The 19,455-nt window shown below is 40.8% G+C and overlaps 1 protein-coding gene across 5 annotated transcripts in view; it reads right to left on the reverse strand.

Annotated features, from left to right (window-relative positions):
• LOC134344194 (ankyrin-2-like) overlaps positions 1-19,455 on the reverse strand; it is a 978,678-nt gene that overhangs the window by 135,001 nt on the left and 824,222 nt on the right. For all 5 annotated transcript variants that reach the window (XM_063043600.1, XM_063043603.1, XM_063043602.1 and 2 more), the window contains 5 exons: positions 16,875-17,086; positions 16,084-16,288; positions 2,074-2,170; positions 950-1,178; positions 258-383 (listed from right to left, as the gene is read on the reverse strand). In XM_063043600.1, the coding sequence (XP_062899670.1) occupies positions 258-383; positions 950-1,178; positions 2,074-2,170; positions 16,084-16,288; positions 16,875-17,086 (869 nt within the window). The remainder of the gene's footprint in view (positions 1-257; positions 384-949; positions 1,179-2,073; positions 2,171-16,083; positions 16,289-16,874; positions 17,087-19,455) is intronic.

Below are 19,455 nucleotides of genomic sequence, written 5' to 3' on the forward strand. Positions count from 1 at the left end.
GAATCATGGACACTTTTTCTTCACGTCTATTTATGGTAATTTATTACCACTTATAACAGGGTGACTTAACATGAAGTTCTTCAGTTTATCTGGGATGGTGGAGATTAAGACCTAATGAAACTACTGAACCTTTGAAATACGCATACGTAATGTTCAGCAATATTATCTACACAAACTTCAGAAAGATTTTAATAAAGTAGTTGAAAATATATCTTAAAGTACTATATTCTCTTAATACAAGTAATGAGTTACTATACCTTGACGAACAGTGCAAGTCTATTTTCTTTAAATGCATAGAAACTGAATAGGTGATGCTGTCCACTCTTTGTAAGGGGTACAAGGTTGCCAAAACAATCAGCATAAATTGGCTTGCCTTCCAAAACCTAGTGAAACAGTAAGGTGAAATTAAAATAAATAAAAAGTAATTCATGGCTCCATTAATAAAGTATTTCCAATACATTAGTGTTATTTCCCACAAGAAGGAAATGGAGTAGAAAAAAAAAGGAAGAATAGAAAAGCAAGGGAAGTGTAAAATAATCTGGTTGCCTTAATCTAATATTCTCCAACGAAAATAAATACAATAGAAATTCGTTCCAAATCAGGGAGAACTGGTCAAAATTGTGGAAAAACTGTTGAGTTCAAGAATGAAGACAATTTAACTTTATACTTCTTAAATGAAACCGCACCATGTGTTTGATCTTGCAAAATGATTCTTTCAAGCAGAGCTTCCTTTTACTTCGCTACAGTTCAGGAAACAGCGACAATCTGCACACAGAGAGTCTTACACCCATTAATGCAACCTCCTTCTCTATTCCCTCAAGGCAGTCATGACTTAGCTCCTTCTCTGGCAAACTTGGAAGGATCATGCCCTTTGCCAATTTTTGATGTCACCATCATTATTCGAATGAACTGGCTACTCATTAAAACTCTTCAGTCTTTGTTTTGATACCTCAACGTCTCTGCTCCTTGCAACCTCTGTGAAATTCTCCTGCTGTTCCAATGTTTTGTCCACCTTGTCATCTGTCATGCAGAAACATCTCAATCGTGCCTCAACTGGATCAAGTGATTTGGCAAAAACTACAAACTTGGCCATATATGGTACACAAATAATCTCTCTATACACTTGTGTGGCGAAGTTCACAGATTCTTGGATCTGCCGACAGTCTATGAGCCAGAACCTGAATACAAACAGAACAAAACAGACATTTCAGTCAGGGTTTACCACTGTCTGCTATCTGTTCAAGTAACAGTGGAAAATAGAGCATTCTATTACATCGGAGTAAATGATTATGATTAGGGTATTCAGCTTGACAGCCCTGAGCACCTTTCAGTTAGAGAACTGTACCTCAGCTTTCATTGTTGGTCACTGTCAACATTCCTTTTTATCCTTACCTTAGTAAATTTGACAGTCTTTTTTGAACTTGGCCTCAGCAGCTTTTGAGGGAAAGAACTTGATTACCACTGTTTCCATATAACATACCAGGAAGGATTTCTTATGATTTCATGCTCTCTTGTTCTGGACCATCTTACAAGAAGTAATCGTTCCTCTTAATCCATGCCAACAAATTATTTAATGATTGTATACTCCAATATTATAGAGACTTCATCCTTGTACTCAGGGATAGTAACCTGTGCTTGACTTAAACATTGTTTAATCCCTTTATCAAAGTTCAAACTTTTGCTGTATACCTCTCCTGAGTTGAGTCTAACTTCAGAGCTCAATATGACATCCATCCAGGCGTTTAACTAAGCCTTTGTAAACTACCAAATTAGCTTTTATTTTTTTTTCTGTCTTTCACTAATTTCACCACTGATTCCTCAATTCTCACCATATGAAACATATGAAGAAATATCCCTCAAGTCCAATATGGACTCATATTTCTCCAATCTGAACTCCACCTGCCACAGCTCTTGGAGTTATTCAAATTTCTGCAAACTTTTACTTGTGTCCATGCTATTTATTGCAGCCTATCACAAAGAGTAACTGAAATTCAGTTTGGAAGCTTCCTACAATCAAATGCATCCTGAAAAATTATTGGTGTGCACAGTTCATATCTTGCCTATGATCCATACCTAGCTGATACATTTGTTGTGAAGGAAACGCATTCATTGACAAATGACAATGGAGTTGTTCCCGTTATATCTTCCCATTGTGCTGGTGTTGTTCCTCCTGAAAAGACAGCAAGCAAAAACAAAAGAAATGTCATTCCAATGTTCAGAAGTTCTTTCAGTCTAATAGAAACTAAATAAATACAGAATATGTTTGTTTTATATACATCTACAAAATGTTAGTACGAAACAAGAAGATCTTCAGAAAACATGAACATGCAAATTAAGACTGCATTCACATTAAGTTTTGATGAAATACTAAGTGGTAGTACTGGAGCTTTAAGAACTGTAATAAATACCCAGTGACTTGGCCTTCACAGATGTCTGTGGCAATCAGTTCCAAAGATTCACTACCCTGTGGCTAACGAAATTCTTCCTCATCTCTATTCTAACTGAATGTCCTTGCACTCTGAGGCTGTGTCCTCTGGTCATAGATGCCCCCACCATAGGAAACATCCTCTCCAAGTTCACTCTCTCTAAGATGTTCAATATTTGATCGGTTTCTTTTTTTTGTAATTTATTTTTTATTGAATTTCATCATCAAACAAACATTTCCATAGGATGTATTTCAGATACTGTACATATATATCATATAATCATATTTGTCACAAATCTCCACATAATATTTATCTGAGGTATACAATTATAGAAAGGAGAGGAAAGAAAGAACAATTGAAAGAAGAAAACTATGTACAGAGTAGGGAGTGATCTTTTTTTTACAACATATTCATTGACTTGTGAGAATAAAATCAGGTTTATGAGGTGTTATGCAGTTAAACCATTTTTCCCAGTATGAATCAAATTGTTCCAACTTATGATTAACAGATGCTGTTATCTTCTCCGTTTTGTAAATGTCCATTGTAATTTCCATCCATACATTTAAAGTTGGGCACTCCTGTGATAACCATTTCCTGGTAAGGGTCTTTTTATCAGCCACCAGCAGTACATTCATTAAATATTTATCTCTTTTCAACCATTCTTGAGGTATATACCCAAAATATATGGTCTTGCTCTCTAAGGGTATTTCATATTTAAAGATGTCTTGTAGGGCATTATGTATCCCACTGCAATAGTCTTTGATAACGGGGCATTCCCAGAAAATATGATAATGGCTTGCATTTTGATTTCCACAATTTCTCCAGCAAACAGGGGGGTTACTATCACAATGGGATTTCTGAGAGGGTATAATAAAATATCTTATCAAGTTTTTCCACCCGATTTCCCTCCATTTCTGTGAACTGGTACACTTCCATTGATACCTCCATATTATTGTCCAGTCCTCCTCATATTATTATCCCTCCTTCCTTCTCCCATTTTGTTCTCATGTATGAAGTCAAATGTGTTTTAAGATTTGACAAACCTTTATACACACTTGAAGTTATTCTACTACCGTTGTCTGAATTATATGCTTTTCTAAATAGCTCTATCAGACATGTACTTGCCTTGGTTACATGTTTAACTGTCCTATTAACATACTGTCACATCTGTAAATACTGGTAAAAGTCTTGTTTTTCTAATAAGTGTTTCTCTTTAGTATTTCAAAACTGAACAGTGTTCCTTCCTTCATTATATTCATTTAGCTGTCCAGTCCTTAAATCTAGCATCCAGTTTATTCGGTGTAAAATCTGAGTCATATGCACACCATTTAAGAATTGCAATGTCTCTCTTTAGTTTATATTCTTTGATAATAGTTTCCCATATTTTAAGAGTCCATTTCACCCATGGGTTGTCAATATTATTTATGTAACTTTGTAGGTTGTTATCAGCCAAAATTACCTGTATGGGGATGGAAAGTATCCTCTCCTCAATGTTTTTCCATTGAGCGCCATATGATAGGTTGCACCAGCATATCACAGCTCTCAACTGTGCTGCAAAATATAGTCTCTAAGAGAAGGGAGGCCCCATCCCCCCTTTTCCTTGGCTAATTGCAAAGTTTTGAGACGGACCCTAGGCCTTTTACCTTGCCATATATATCTTGATATCGTCTTGTTCCATTCACTGAATTGATTTTGGTTAATCTCTATTGGTAGGGTCTGAAAGAGATATAGTCGTCTGGGCAGTATATTCATTTTAATAGATTCAATCCTTGAACTGAGACCAAGAAAAGGAATTAGGTTCCATCTTGTTATATCTTCCTTAATTTTTTTATACATAGGCTGATAATTGCATTCTGATAATTTTACCAAATCTTTTGGCAAAATGATACCCAAATATTTGACGGACTCTGTTTGCCATGCCCAAGGATATCTACTTTCAATTTCTCTTGGTGGGCTATAGTTATATGAAAGTAGTTGGGTTTTATCTATGTTGATCTTGTATCCTGATAGTTGGCCATATTGTTCAAAGGATTGCATCAATTTAGGTAAAGAGTATGTTGGTTACCCTAGATAGATCAAAATGTCATCCATGTAACAGGCCAATTTATGCTTTGTCCCTTTAATAGTAATTCCCCTGATATCTTCATTTTGTCTTATGTATTGAGCTAATGGTTCCAGATATAATGCGAAGAGTAATGGTGACCATGCACAACCCTGTCTTGTGCCCCTTTCTAGGGTAAAACTATTAAATAAATATCTATTGATTTTAATCCTGGCAGTAGGATTGTTGTATTGTGCCTGTATAGTTTTAATAATTGTGTCATGTAGACCAAATCTATGTAAAACTCTGTAAAGAAAATTCCAATTAACCAAATCAAATGCCTTTTCAGCGTCCACACTTATCACTATTACTTCAATTTCATTTTTTTTAATATGATCCATAATATGAAGTGCCTCTCGTATATTGTCTTCTGTTTGGCGTTGTTGTATAAAACCTGTCTGATCATTATGTATCAGTGTAAGTAAAAACTCTTCTGATCGTTTGACAATAATGGAGGTAAATATTCTATAATCTACATTAAGAACAGGTAATGGGCTAAATGACCCACATTCCATTTTATCCTTGCCTTCTTTCGGTATAACTGAGATTATCGCCTCCTTCTAGCTGGGTGGCATTTGCGACTTTCTTAGGGCCCAGTTCAGTGTGGGGACTAAAACAGGAATTAACTCACTTCTAAACTCTTTATACCACTCTGCCGTATATCCATCTGATCCAGATGACTTGCTTAATTTAAGCCTACTAATTGCAGTTTTTAGTTCAGCTTCAGTTATGTCAGCAGTCATCTTTCTATTTTGTTCTTTGCTTAAAATGGGTAACTCTAAAGAATTCAGGAAGGCGTCAATTTGGGTTATGCTTCCCCCTGGAATTTTGGAATATAGAGTTTTGTAAAACATTTCAAAAGCTTCTTGAATTTCACTTCTTGAATTTTTTTTCAGCTTCCACGCCAGTATTTTCATAAATTTAGATCCACTTTCCCAGTGTCTCTGCTTCAGAAACATTAATTTTTTTCTAATTTCTTGTGTAGCCAAACTATTAATTTCATTCCTAATTTTTAAAATTTCCTCCAGTGTATCCTGTGCCAAACTCAATTTGTGTTTTTTTCTAGATCCTTCAGTTTATTTTGTAATTCCTCTAATGTCTTATTCCTTATTTTTTTCTTATATGAAGATATCGCTCTAATGTTCCCTTTTAAGACAGCCTTCAGAGTATCCCATAGAATGGGAGGTGAAACCTCTCCATTATTACTGAATTCTAAGTAAAGACCAATTTCTTTTTTTTTAATTTGTTCCTTAAAATAGGGATCATTGAGTAGACTTGCATTTAGTTTCCAAACAGTATTCTTTGGTTGTAGGTCAAAATCAAAAGATAAATATATAGGTGCATGGTCACTTACATCTATTGTTCCAATTCCACAGGTAATTGTTTTGTCTCTATCTTTTCAAAGTGTTACAAAATAGTCTATCCTTGTATATACGGAATGGGGGGGCAGAATAATGAGTGTTATCCCTTCTGTCAGGGAAAAGGTCCCTCCATATATCAATTAGACCAACATCCTCAAAATGAGTGTTAACTTTCTTATGTAAGGACTTTGCTTCATAAGTTTTTCTATTGGAAGAGTCTAACTTTGGTTGTAATTCTAAATTTAAGTCTCCCCCACATATCAAGAGACCATAATGTTTCCGTTACCATAATATTAGTAATTTTCTGGAAGAAACTAATATCACTTCCTGGGGGTGCGTATATATTCAATAAAGTAACTGGATTTCCATCTACGTTCCCCCTTATCAGAATATATCTGCCCTCGTTATTTCCCATTTCGAATACTTTTTCAAAATTTAGCTTGCTTGAGATGAGAAAAGCAACTCCTCTTCTACGTCCTGATTTATATGAGGAGAAAAACAAATTAGTGAAGCCCATTCTCTTTAATTTTTCATGCTCATTATCACTTAAGTGAGCTTCCTGTAAATATACTACACGGGCTTGTTCTTTTTTCATTTTTGATAGAATTTTACTGCGTTTGATTGGATTCAACAGCCCATTGACATTAAAAGAAATGAATTTTACTTCGTCCTTAGCCACGTGTATTTATTTGTTAGTATATCATTGAAATTTGCAGAATATAACTTAATCAATCTACTCCCTGAACAAATAAGAGCCAAGAAATGCGAATAACAAAAAAAAAGGTAACGAAGGTGTGATTCCAAGGCTGGGGTCTCTGGATGACCCTGGGCTGAGCTAGAAGAAAAGTCTAGCTGTGGGGGATAGCTCCTCCTACCTGTGAGTTGAGGGCCCCCGCAGCAGTACCTATAAAAGTAAGTAAAAAGATCTATGTCCATTACACAGAAATTATTTCCCTATGTATTCCTCCCATGTATATATTTTCATTTAAGTGAGCAAAAAGGAATGAATGAATGAATTTTTAAAAATTGAATAATATAAAATCCACATTATAATACGTATTTCTTGAGATAGGTATATCACTGTCTATTTTTGCTTCTGTTTAGTTTATCAGCAGTTTTAAAGTTAGCCAAACCTTCTGGCTCTTCTAGAGGAGGTGAGGGCTGCCCTCGGAAAACTGACAGTCTCTTCCTAATATCCTTCTCTCCTCCTGCTCCCGTCCCCTGCTTTCTCGGGTCTCTGACTATTTCCCCAAGCAGGTCGGGATAACTGCTCAGCCAGACTTTCCCTTGGTTTGACCACGCTAATTGGCAGTCCTCTGTTCTTCACGTCTGTAGTCACCTCTTCCACTGTCTGATATAGTCTTATCTCTTCTTGGTAAAACACCCTCAGTTTAGCAGCGTAGGTACGGGGTTTGGAATTTAATCTTTTCTTGCTTTAATATTTGTTTTGCTTCAGAATATTCCTTCCGTTTCTGTAGGACCGCCGGGGGGTAATCATGATCGAAGTATATGAACTTCCCGTTCCAAAAAACCTTCTTCTTACCCCAGGCCCTTTGTAGAATCTCCGCCTTGCTCTTGAATTGAAGGAATCTAAGTACTACCGAGCGCAGTTTACTTTCTCTGTCTCCGGGAGGCCGCGGGACAAGCGAACGATGCATCCTCTCAATTTCAATCTCCATAGTTGGGGGAATCTCCAGCGCGTCCTGCAGCAGCTTGTCCACAAAGTCTATCATCGACACTCCCTCCGCTCCTTCAGGAACATTATACATCCTGATATTTTTCCGTCGCGATCTTCCCTCCTGGTCAAGCAATTCACTTTCCTGTTGATTTAATATTTTTATCATCTTACTTAGTATCTGTTCCACATTTTGCACGCGGTCTTCCACCTTCTCAATTCGAGTCTCTGCCACCGCTATTTTCTGATTGACGTTGGCGAGCTCTGACTCTATATCATTTAGTTGCTGTTTTATATCTTTTTGGACTTCCCTTATCTCCTCCAGAATCTTCATCATATTTGCCGCTTCACCTGCACGAGGCCCAGCGTCAGCTTCGCCACCATGCACACATGTAGGAGAGCCACGTGCTGTACCTCTCTGTTCCATGGGCTCCGCAGTGATGCTTTTTTTATCTCCATTCTTGCCCCCCTTATCAATTCAGATATTTTCAAAAGATCTTATATTTGATGGATTAATTGGGCAAAATATGCATTTTTCCGGAGGAGCTGTTTATTTAACCTGCCATTCTGAACGATGACGTCACTGGAACGCTAGCTGATCGGTTTCAAAGAGATTCCTGGTCAAACTTCTGAACTCCAGTGAGTGCAGGCCCAGAGTCATCAAACATTCCTCATAGGTTCACCCTCGCATTTATGGATTCATTCTCTGAACCTCCTCTGGACCCTCTCCAATGCTAGCATATCCCTTCTTAGATATTGAAGAGAAGGCAAAAAGGAAGGAAATTATAGGCCAGTTAGCCTAACCTCAGTGGTTGGGAAAGTATTGGAGTCTATTATTGAGTTTGAGATTCCAAGGGTACTTGGAGACTAATGATAAAATAATTCAAAGTCAGCATGGTTTCTGTAAAGGGAAATGTTCCCTGACAAATCTGTTGGAGTTCTTCGAGGAAGTAACAAGCAGGGTGGACAAAAGAGATGTCATTTACTTGGATTTACAGAAGGCTTTTGATAAGGTGCGACACATGAGGCTGCTGAACAGGATAAAATCCTATGGCATTACAGGGAAGATACTGACATGACTGGAGGAATGGCTGACAGCCAGGAGGCCTTTTCTGCTGGTGACTAGCAGTGTTCCTCAGGGGTCAGTATTGGAACCTCTACCTTTCACTTGTCAGTGATTTGGATAATGGAATTGATTGCTTTGTGGCAGAGTTTGTGGATAATACAAAGATAGGTGGAGGGGTAGGTAGTGCTGAGGAAGCAATGCCATTGAAGCAGGACTTAGACAAATTGAAAGAATGAGCAAAATTGTGTCAGACGGAATACAGTGTTGGGAAATGCATTGATGAGAGGCATTAATCATGTAGATAGTCACAGGCTTTTTCCCAGGCCTGAAATTGCTAACACAAGAGGGCACGGTTTAAAGGTGGTTGGAAGTAGGTACAGAGGGGATGTCAGAGCTAAGTTTTTTTATGCAGAGAGTGGTGAGTGCGTGGAATGGGCTGTGGTGGAGGTGGATACAATAGGGTCTTTTAAGAGACTCCTGGATAGGTACATGGAGCTTAGAAAAATAGAAGGCTATGGGTAACCTCAGATAATTTCTAAAGTAAGTACATGTTTGGCACAGCATTATGGGCCAAAGGGCCTGTATTGTGCTGTAGGTTTACTATGTTTCTATGTTTAATGCATTTTGGTAAAAGGAACAACAGTGCAGATAGTTATCTAAATCGGGAGAAGGTTCAAACATCAGAGGTACAAGACTCCCAGAAGGTTAATTTACAGGTTGAGTCTATGGTAAAGAAGGCAAATGCAATGCTGGCATTTATTTCAAGGGGAATAGAATATAAAAGCAAGGAAATAATACTGAGCTTTTATAAGACACTGGTCAGGCCACACTTGGAGTATTGTCAACAGTTTTGTGCCCCATATCTCAGAAAGGATATGTTTTCATTGGAGAGAGTCCAGAGGAGGTGAATGAAGGGGTTAACATATGAGAAGCGTTTGGCAGCTTTGGGCCTGTACTCACTGGAATTTAAAAGAATGTGGGGGGAATCTCATTGAAACCTACTGGATGTTGAAAGAACTAGATAGGGTGGATGTGGAAAGGACGTGTCCTCTGGTGGAGCTATCCAGAACTAGAGCGCACCACCTCAAAATCAAGGGATGACCTTTAGAACAGAAGTAGGGAGGAACTTTTTTAGCCAAAAAGTGGTAAATGTTTGAAATGCTCTGCCACAGACTGTGGTGGAGGCCAAGTCCGTAGGTATATTTAAGGAAGAAGTTGATTGTTTCCTGATCGGTCAGGGCATCAAAGGATATGGCGAGAAGGAAGGTATATGGGGTTGAGTGGGATCTGGGGTCAGCCATGATAGAATGGTAGAGCAGACTCGATGGGCTGAATGGCCTAATTCTGCTCCTTTGTCTTATGGTCAGGCAACATCTATGGAAAAGAGGAAACAGTCAACGTTTCCAACCAGGAGCTTTCTTGAGGATTGAGAAGGAAGGGGGAAGACGCCATAATAAAAAGGTAGGGAGAGGGGAAAAAGGCTAGCTGAGAGGTGATGGGTGAAGCCAGGTGGGTGGGAAAGGTCAAGGGCTGGAGAAAAAAGAATCTGTCTGGAGAGGAGAGTGGTAAGTAGAAGAAAGGGAAGGAGGGGACCTAGGGGGAACTAACAGGCAGGTGAGAAGAAACGAAAGGTCAGAGTGGGGAATAGAGGTGGGGAAGACGGAAAAATTTGTTCACCAGAGGAGGAAGAAGTCAATGTTTATGCCATCAGGTTGGAGGGTACCCAGATAAGGTGTTTCTCATTTTGGTACAAATGTAGACAGTGGATCAACATGTCAGAACAAGAAAGGCAATTGGATTTAAAATGCTTGGCCACTGGGAACTTCCACTTAAGGCGGATGGTGCAGAGGTGTGCGATGAAGCTGTCCCCAATTTTCCAACAGTTCTCACCAATGTAGAGCAGGCAGCATTGGGAGCAGCGGACACAACAGACAACCCCAGCAGATATGCAGATGAAGTGTTGCCTCACCTGGAAGGACTGTTTGGGGCCCTGAGTGGAGATGAATGGACAGGTGTAGCACTGAGGCCACTTGCAGGGATGTGTCTGGAGGGAGATTAGAGGGGAGGGATAAATGGACAAGAGAATCGCCGGAGGGAGAGATGCCTGCGGAAAGTGGAGTGGAGTGGAGTGGGGTGGAGGTAAAGGTATGTTTAGTGGCAGGATCCCTTTGACGGAAATTGCAACCATACACTTCCCTACAATGTATTCCATCTACCACTATTTTTGCCCATTCTCCTACTGTAAGTCCTTCTGCAGCCTCCCTGCTTCCTCAAAACTACCTGTCCCTCCACCTATCTTTGTATTGTCAGCAAACTTGGCCATGATATAACTAAAACCATTCTTAATTTAGTACTATTTCTGTAAATTAAGAAGTGGAATTAAACACTCCACATATTTATTAAGCTAAAACTAAAGCTAAGATTCTAATGAGTGTAGATGTATGATGTTTTGCAAGTTTTATTAAAAGAAAGGCAGGGCGAAGTTAAGATGGCGCAAAACAGTGACTCCTTTGCTGGCATCTTCGGAAACATCTTTGATATCTCTTTTTTTCCTTTTTCAGGGTGTGGGGGGTTCTTTTGAAGACCTTGACCTGGAGATAAACTCTGACTTTGGTTCTTTGTGGGAATGGGACCCACTCTCAGGGCCTCATGACCAACCGCTTTTTGTTATCCCAAGGTCGTGGCCTGGAAGACCAGCGTGCCTTCAGGGTGCTGGTTTTCCGTGGCTCTGGAGGCAGGTGGATTCATGGGCGGGGCCCCAGACTGAAGTATCGTGGGGTTGTGTGTCTGGAGAGCTGCACCTTCCTGGGGTCGAGTCTCCGAGCGCAGAGCTCTGAAAAAGCAATGCAACAGACTTGTAATAACGTAAATCAGCGAGTTGTTTGTCATGTCTCCCCTCTCACTGTGAAACAGTGTCAGCTCTTTTTCCCTTATTAGGGAGAGAGAGAGCCTGTGGTATGTTGAATTACCAGGTGAATGAGTAGCCTTTGGGGTACTGCAAGTCATTGTTTTATTGATGCTTTGCTGTAGGCTTGAGTGCTCAGTGGAGGGCGCCGATGCTTTTTTGCTGCTGGGGGTGGGGGAAATCATTGCTTTGTTGCTGCTTGTGGGAGGGGAGTTGTGGGGGAGCTTTGAGGTTTTAACATTTTAACTGTCATTCATTCTTTAGGGCACTCCACTGTTTTCGTGGATGTCTGCAAAGAAAATGAATTTCAGGATGTACATTCTATACATTTCTCTGACATTAAATATACCTATTGAAACCTACTGATAGGTTGGGCAGGTGTGGGTGTGGGGGACATGATGCTCAGGGTCTTGGACTTCATGTGCTTTTTTTGCATGACTATGTCCTTTTCTCCCCCTCACTAATTTGAACGTGTTGTACCTTACTCCCAGAGGAATGACGTTTCATTTCAAAGGTTCAAAGTATACTTAATGTCAGAGAAATGTATACAATATACATCATGAAAGTCTTTTTCTTTGCAAGCATCCATGAAAACAGAGGATTGTCCCAAAGAATGAATGACAGTTAAATATTTGAACTCCAAAGTCCCCCCAGCTCCCCCCACCATGCATAAGCAGCAGCAAAGCAACAATACCCCCTCCCCCACCAGCAAAAAAGCATCAGTGCCCCCCACCGAGCACTCAAACGTGCAGCAAAGCATCAATAAAGACACAGACTTGCAGTACCTTAAAGACTACTCGTTCACCTGGTAATTCGACATACCACAGGCTCTCTCTCCCCCTAATAAGGGAAACTGATATGTCCCTATTTCATAGCGAGAGGGAATGCATAACAAACGACTCGCTGATTTACAATGTTAAAAGTCTGTTGTGTCACTTTTTCCGAGCTCTGTGCCCAAAGAACTCAGGTCTCTGGGCGCACAGCCAGCAGCCAGCTTGCTGCTTTCAATCTTTCGTCTCCCACGACACACCGATTTCTTGTAGAGACACCGACCTCGAGTCCGCCCGCCTCCAGATCCACAAAATCTCGAAACTTCAAAGGCGAGCTAATCTTCTAGACCGCGTCCTTGGTATATCGAATAATGGCCATCGTGAGACCCCGAGAGCAGGTCCCATTCCTGCAAAGAACGGAAGTCAGCGTGTAACTCCAGGTCAGGGTTTTCAAAAGAACCCTGAAACAGTAAAATAGAGAAATTAATATTAAAGATAGAAATAGAACTAGTTCAGAAGATGCCAGCAAAGGAGTAGCCGTTAGGCGCCATTATCTTCTAAGCTCCACCTACACATCCATGCACTTGATTTGATTTGATTTTTGCTTTGAGTATGCTATGGAGGAAATTAGGATTGTCAGTCAAATTGGAGTCAGAGTCTTAGAAAAGTACTGTACAGAAACAGGTCCTTTGGCCTAGTTAGTCCATGCTGAACCATTTAAACTACCTAGGCCCTTCTCGAAATTGCAGGGATACAATCAAACAAAACAAGTTTGATGAGCTGGATGAAGCAATATTATCCCTCGCCAAAGAGAAATGGCACTGTACAAGCACCCTAAACACTACCAGGTAAACTGGCTGCTGAAGTTAAAAGTAAAAATTAAGCTGAAGGTAGGAAACCTCTTTAAAAGGAAAAAGAATATTTATTCATTTTTAAAAAAAATTCCATCTCTCCTTTCTTTACTGTTATTCTATTTCTAACAACACACACAAAATGCTGGAGGAACACAGCATTTTCCCAGCATGTATGGAAGAAAATAAAGTCGACATTTCAGGCCGAGATCCTTTGGCAGGAATGGAGAAAAAAAGCTGAGGAGTAGATTTTAAAGGTGGAGTGAGGGGAAATAACATGAGAGAGAGAGAAAAGGGGATGGGAAATGGTGAAGGGGGTGCGGTTAGGCATTACTGGAAGTCTGAGAAATTGATTTTCAGTCCTTCTCTCATGTCATCTCATTGCCCGCCCATCGCCTCCCTCTGGTGCTCCTCCCCCTTTCTTCTTTCTTCCATGGCCTTCTGTCTTTCACCAATCAACTTCCTAGCTTTTTGCTTCATCCCTCCCCTTCCAAGTTTCACCTATCACCTGTCGTTTCTCTCTCCCCTCCCTCACCTTTTAAATCTGCTCCTCAGCTTTTTTTTCTCCAGTCCTGCCGAAGGGTTTTGACTCGAAACCCTTTTTTTCCATAGATTCTGCCTAGCCTGCTGAGTTCCTCCAGCATCCCGTGTGTGTTGCTCAGATTTCCAGCATCTGCAGATTTTCTCTTGTTTGCAATTCCATTTCTACATTTCATTTGACGCTAAATCACTCTGGTTTCCTTCTCTAACACTCCTCTGCTTGCTGACCATCAAGAATACATTTTTATACTAATCCTACCCCAACCATTTATTTTTTTATCATTTATAGAAGCAGAATTAGGCCATTTGGCCCATCGAGTCTGCTCTATTTGGCTCATCAAGTCTGCTCCATTAGGCCATTCAATCATAGATGAATCGTTTTACCCTCTCTTCAGCCCCATTCCCCAGCCTTCTCTCTGTAACCTTCGATGCCATGTTCAGTCAAGCAGCTATCAATCTCTGCCTTAAATACATCCAAAAGCTCCACAGATGCCTGTGACAATAAATTCCACAAATTCACCACCCCTTGGCTAAAGAAATTTCTCTACGTTTTTGTTTTAAATGGACGCCCCTCTATCCTGAGGCTGTGCTCTCTTGTCCAAAACTCCCCCACCATGGAAAACATCTTTACCACATCTACTCTGAATAGGCCCTTTAACATTCAAAAGATTTCAATGAGATCCCCCTTCCCATCCTTCCAAATTCCAGCGAGTACAGACTCAGAGCCATCAAACGTTCCTCATATGATAACCACTTCATTCCTGGAATTATCCTTGTAAACCTCCTCTGGACCCTGCCCAATGCCAGCACATCATGTGACACAGAAGGGGCAATTTGCAGTGGCCATTAACCCAGGGGTCCCCAACCTTTTTTGCACTGCGGACCGGTTTAATATTGACAATATTCTTGCGGACTGGCCGACCGGGGGTGGGGTAGGGTTGCCAACGAAAAAGAGTAGCAGTCAAATGCATTGTTTACCCAAAAGACTACAATGACCATGAAGCCTTGCGCGGGCACCAATGCGCACGCGCGTTGTCACCTGCCGATTCCTCCTCCCTGCCCCCCCCCCAAGCAAATCGGCTTTGGCGATTCTGTTCGTGAGGGTGGGTGTTAATCACTACCGGAATATAGGTGATAAGTGGGTAATACACTCAATTTTGTTTCTAAAAGGGTTTATCTAACGAATTTAATATTAAACACACAGCGCATATTTTCCTCGCATGGATATAATGATAAGTCAATTATCAGGGGAGCTTGAAGTGTTGAACGAACTTCCAGCAGAAGTGGCAGAAGCAGGTTCGATATGATCGTTTAAAGAAAAATTGGATAGGTATATGGACAGGAAAGGAATGGAGGGTTATGAGCTGAGTGCAGGTTGGTGGGATGAGGTGGAAGTAGCGTTCGGCACGGACTAGAAGGGGCGAGTGGCCTGTTTCCGTGCTGTAATTGTTATATGGTTATATAGGTCACTTGTAAGTCAATAGCATCATCACAATTTAAGTAATATTTGGATATTAAACACACAGCACATAGTTTCCCCGTATGAATATATAAAATCATTGCAACACACCAATATCGCTGAATATCCCTGGGCTTGTTTCCCTGCAACAACACCATCCTATCGAGGGGTGATGGGAGACATCGATACTCGAAGGGGGTTCCTTGTGTCCAGTCTATTCCGCAATTTAGTTTTCGTTGCATTCATTGCAGAAAACTCCGCTTAGCAGAAAAATGTTGGAAATGAAAGCAACGTTTTCAGTGTTTTCGTGGCTATCTCAGGATATTTAGCCTTGACTTTGATCCAAAATGCCGACAGAGATGTTATGTCAAACATACTTTTCAGCCCGTCGTCATTTGCAAGCTCGAGGAGTTGATTGCCTTCCCGCCTTGACACAGATGACGCACAGGTCATGACCTCGCATGCGTAATGGCTGATCAGTGGCCGTGACAGGGAATGAGGAAAGGTGCAGCTGACCAAATCATATCGCTTCCTCGTGGCCCGGTACCGGTCCGCGGCCCGGTGGTTGGAGACCGCTGCATTAACCCACCAACCCACACACTTTAACATGCTTGAGGAAAGTGGAGAGCCCGGAAGAAACCCATGCAACCATAAGACAATGAGTAAATTTCAGCAACAGAAGTTAGTGATAAACCTCGTCTCTGGAAACGTGAGATAGCAATTCTACTAGCCGTTCCACTCTGTCACCCAATATGCAGAAAAAAATATTTACTTCAACTGATGGATTTATACTTGTTCTGACCAGCTACCTGAAACAGACGAGTTCTCAAATGGGCCCCATAGCTCATTCAATCAGATTGCCATCCATGAAGCAAAGCAGAAGTCAATGATTTTGGGCCACCATTTAAAATCAAATACAGATTTCTTACCTGTAATGCTGCAAAGTAACCTAAGAGTTGGAGTGTCTCCACCATATCCATTCATTAGCCCTTCTGTTGAGGATTTTGGAATTGGAATTGTCATCGTAATGGGTTTATGGAATTTTCTTCTTCTTGGTTCCAGGGTGACTATTGGGCTAAAGGTTGCCTTATTGCCCAGGATTTTCTTAACTAATTCAACATGCATGGGTTGGGCCTGGATATTAATAAGAAAAAAATGGAATAGCTTTGAATAGATGAATTCTATTAAATATCAAGTTCAATTTCCAGTTTAATAGTCATTCAACCATACGTGAATACCCACCAATACAGCCAAGCAAAATAGTGCTACTCCAGGACTAAGATGCAAAACACAGTACCAACCATCATACACAGCACAAATCACATATAGCACACAGAGTAAAATACAGCCACACGCAATAAAAAAAAGTCCAAGTTTCTGACTCCATGAATGTTGCAGCAGTCTGCCATTGAACACAGTACAACTTGTCTTCTGAGGAGCAAACACTGACAGGCAGCGCTGACTCCAGCGTGGATGCCATGCCATACCACATCCAGCACTCTGCTTGAGTGCATCGACTCCGATGCCTTTCTCCTGGGTGGCTGCAAATAGGTGACGCCTGGCTTTAGACCCAGAACTTGCTATGACTGAGGCCATGCAGTTCCCACCGTCGTTCACCAATAAACCAGTGATTATGATTTGCAGCATCCCACATTAACAATGCCCAGCAGGGTATTTTACTCGGTACAGTATATCAGTTGAAACACTGAAAATCAGTCACCTGGAGTCCAACTCGAATTCTCTTGGTTAGAGCTCCTTCAGGGAAGACAGCTTGAACCTGTGGTACCACAGTGCTGCTCAGCACACCTCCTTCTGGCCCAATCAAGTTACTGTCCTGTCTGACTCTGGATACTACTGCAAAGTATTGTGGGAAGTCCCTGGTGATGATACGGCAAATTCGTTTTTTGTCAAGTTCCTCTGGACTATCAAGCACTGTAATAGTAAAAAAACACAGCTATCGGTGATTTTCTATTTAAATTATTTATTCTCATCATAAATGTGCATTTCACTGATTTGAGATTTCTTTAAACAAAAAAATGACCAAAAAACTATGGAAGTCTGCCATATGCAACTATCCAACTCAAAAATATACTTTCAGAATATATTCCAAAATGTTCTGTAGAGTCCATTAAATCAAAAATATTTTGCTTTAATAGTCTGCACCTCATCTTCAAAGTACTTTTTAAGTTCCTCCCATGATAATGAAAAGGTGCATGTTGACCATTTGAATTCAGAATTGTCTTGCGATAGAAGACAGAAGATAGTGATCAATGGAACCTATTCTTGTTCTTGCTGAAGGTCCATGACTAGTGGTGCTTTGCTCTGTACTCTGTAAGCCATACTCTGGGACTTTTAGCGTTTTTGATTCTAATATATATATACACACACACTTGCCATTATTAGTTGAGTTACCATTGAGATCAAGAATCAGAATTTTATGTTGCAGCTTTATAAGACTCTGGTTAGGCTGTGTTTGAGTACTGCATTCAATTCTTGTCACCTCAATATAGACAGGATGTGGAGGCCATGCATTCAAGGCTTACTGGGGTGTTGCATGGATTAGAAACTTAGAAACTTAGAAAATAGGTGCAGGAGTAGGCCATTCGGCCCTTCGAGCCTGCACCGCCATTTATTATGATCATGGCTGATCATCCAACTCAGAACCCAGCCTTCCCTCCATACCCCCTGACCCCTGTAGCCACAAGGGCCATATCTAACTCCCTCTTAAACATAGCCAATGAACTGGCCTCAACAGTTTGCTGTGGCAGAGAATTCCACAGATTCACCACTCTCTGTGTGAAGAAGTTTTTCCTAATCTCGGTCCTAAAAGGCTTCCCCTCTATCCTCAAACTGTGACCCCTCGTTCTGGACCTCCCCAACATCGGGAACAATCTTCCCGCATCTAGCCTGTCCAATCCCTTTAGGATCTTATACGTTTCTATCAGATCCCCCCTCAATCTTCTAAATTCCAACGAGTACAAGCCCAGTTCATCCAGTCTTTCTTCATATGAAAGACCTGCCATCCCAGGAATCAATCTGGTGAACCTTCTTTGTACTCCCTCTATGGCAAAGATGTCTTTCCTCAGATTAGGGGACCAAAACTGCACACAATACTCCAGGTGTGGTCTCACCAAGGCCTTGTACAACTGCAGTAGTATCTCCCTGCTCCTGTACTCGAATCCTCTCGCTATAAATGCCAGCATACCGTTCGCCTTTTTCACCGCCTGCTGTACCTGCATGCCCACTTTCAATGACTGGTGTATAATGACACCCAGGTCTCGTTGCACCTCCCCTTTTCCTAATCGGCCACCATTCAGATAATAATCTGTTTTCCTATTTTTGCCACCAAAGTGGATAACTTCACATTTATCCACATTAAATTGCATCTGCCATGAGTTTGCCCACTCACCCAACCTATCCAAGTCACCCTGCATCCTCTTAGCATCCTCCTCACTGCTAACACTGCCACCCAGCTTCGTGTCATCCGCAAACTTGGAGATGCTGCATTTAATTCCCTCATCCAAGTCATTAATATATATTGTAAACAACTGGGGTCCCAGCACTGAGCCTTGCGGTACCCCACTAGTCACCGCCTGCCATTCTGAAAAGGTCCCGTTTATTCCCACTCTTTGCTTCCTGTCTGCTAACCAATTCTCCACCCACACCAATACCTTACCCCCAATACCGTGTGCTTTAAGTTTGCACACTAATCTCCTGTGTAGGACCTTGTCAAAAGCCTTTTGAAAATCCAAATATACCACATCCACTGGTTCTCCCCTATCCACTCTACTAATTACATCCTCAAAAAATTCTATGAGATTCGTTAGACATGATTTTCCTTTCACAAATTAGAGGGCACATGCTACAAGAAGAGATTGCCCAGTCGAGGGTTGTTTACTCTGGATCAATGCGGGCTGAGAGGAGACCTGAGAAGTTCATAAAATTATAGATCGATAGACAACCAGCATCTTTTTCCCAGGATTGAAATACCTAATACTAGAGGACATTTTAGTTGAGAGGCGGAATATTCAAAGGAGATTTGAACCAGAATTAGGGTTAATATCACCGGCATATATCATGAAGTTCATTGTTTTGTGGCAGCAATCTATTGCAATACATAATAATAAAAACTATAAATTACATAAGAGGTATATGTATATCAAAATAAATTAAACAAATAAAAGGAGAGGGAAGAGAAATTGTGAGGTAGTGTTCATGTCCATTCAGAAACCTGATGATAGAGGGGAAGAATCTGTTCCTGAAACAACGAGAAGAGGACAATGTCCTGAGAGATGGGGGTC

Source organism: Mobula hypostoma, chromosome 3 (genome assembly GCF_963921235.1).
Source record: "Mobula hypostoma chromosome 3, sMobHyp1.1, whole genome shotgun sequence".
Lineage (NCBI taxonomy): Eukaryota > Metazoa > Chordata > Chondrichthyes > Myliobatiformes > Myliobatidae > Mobula > Mobula hypostoma.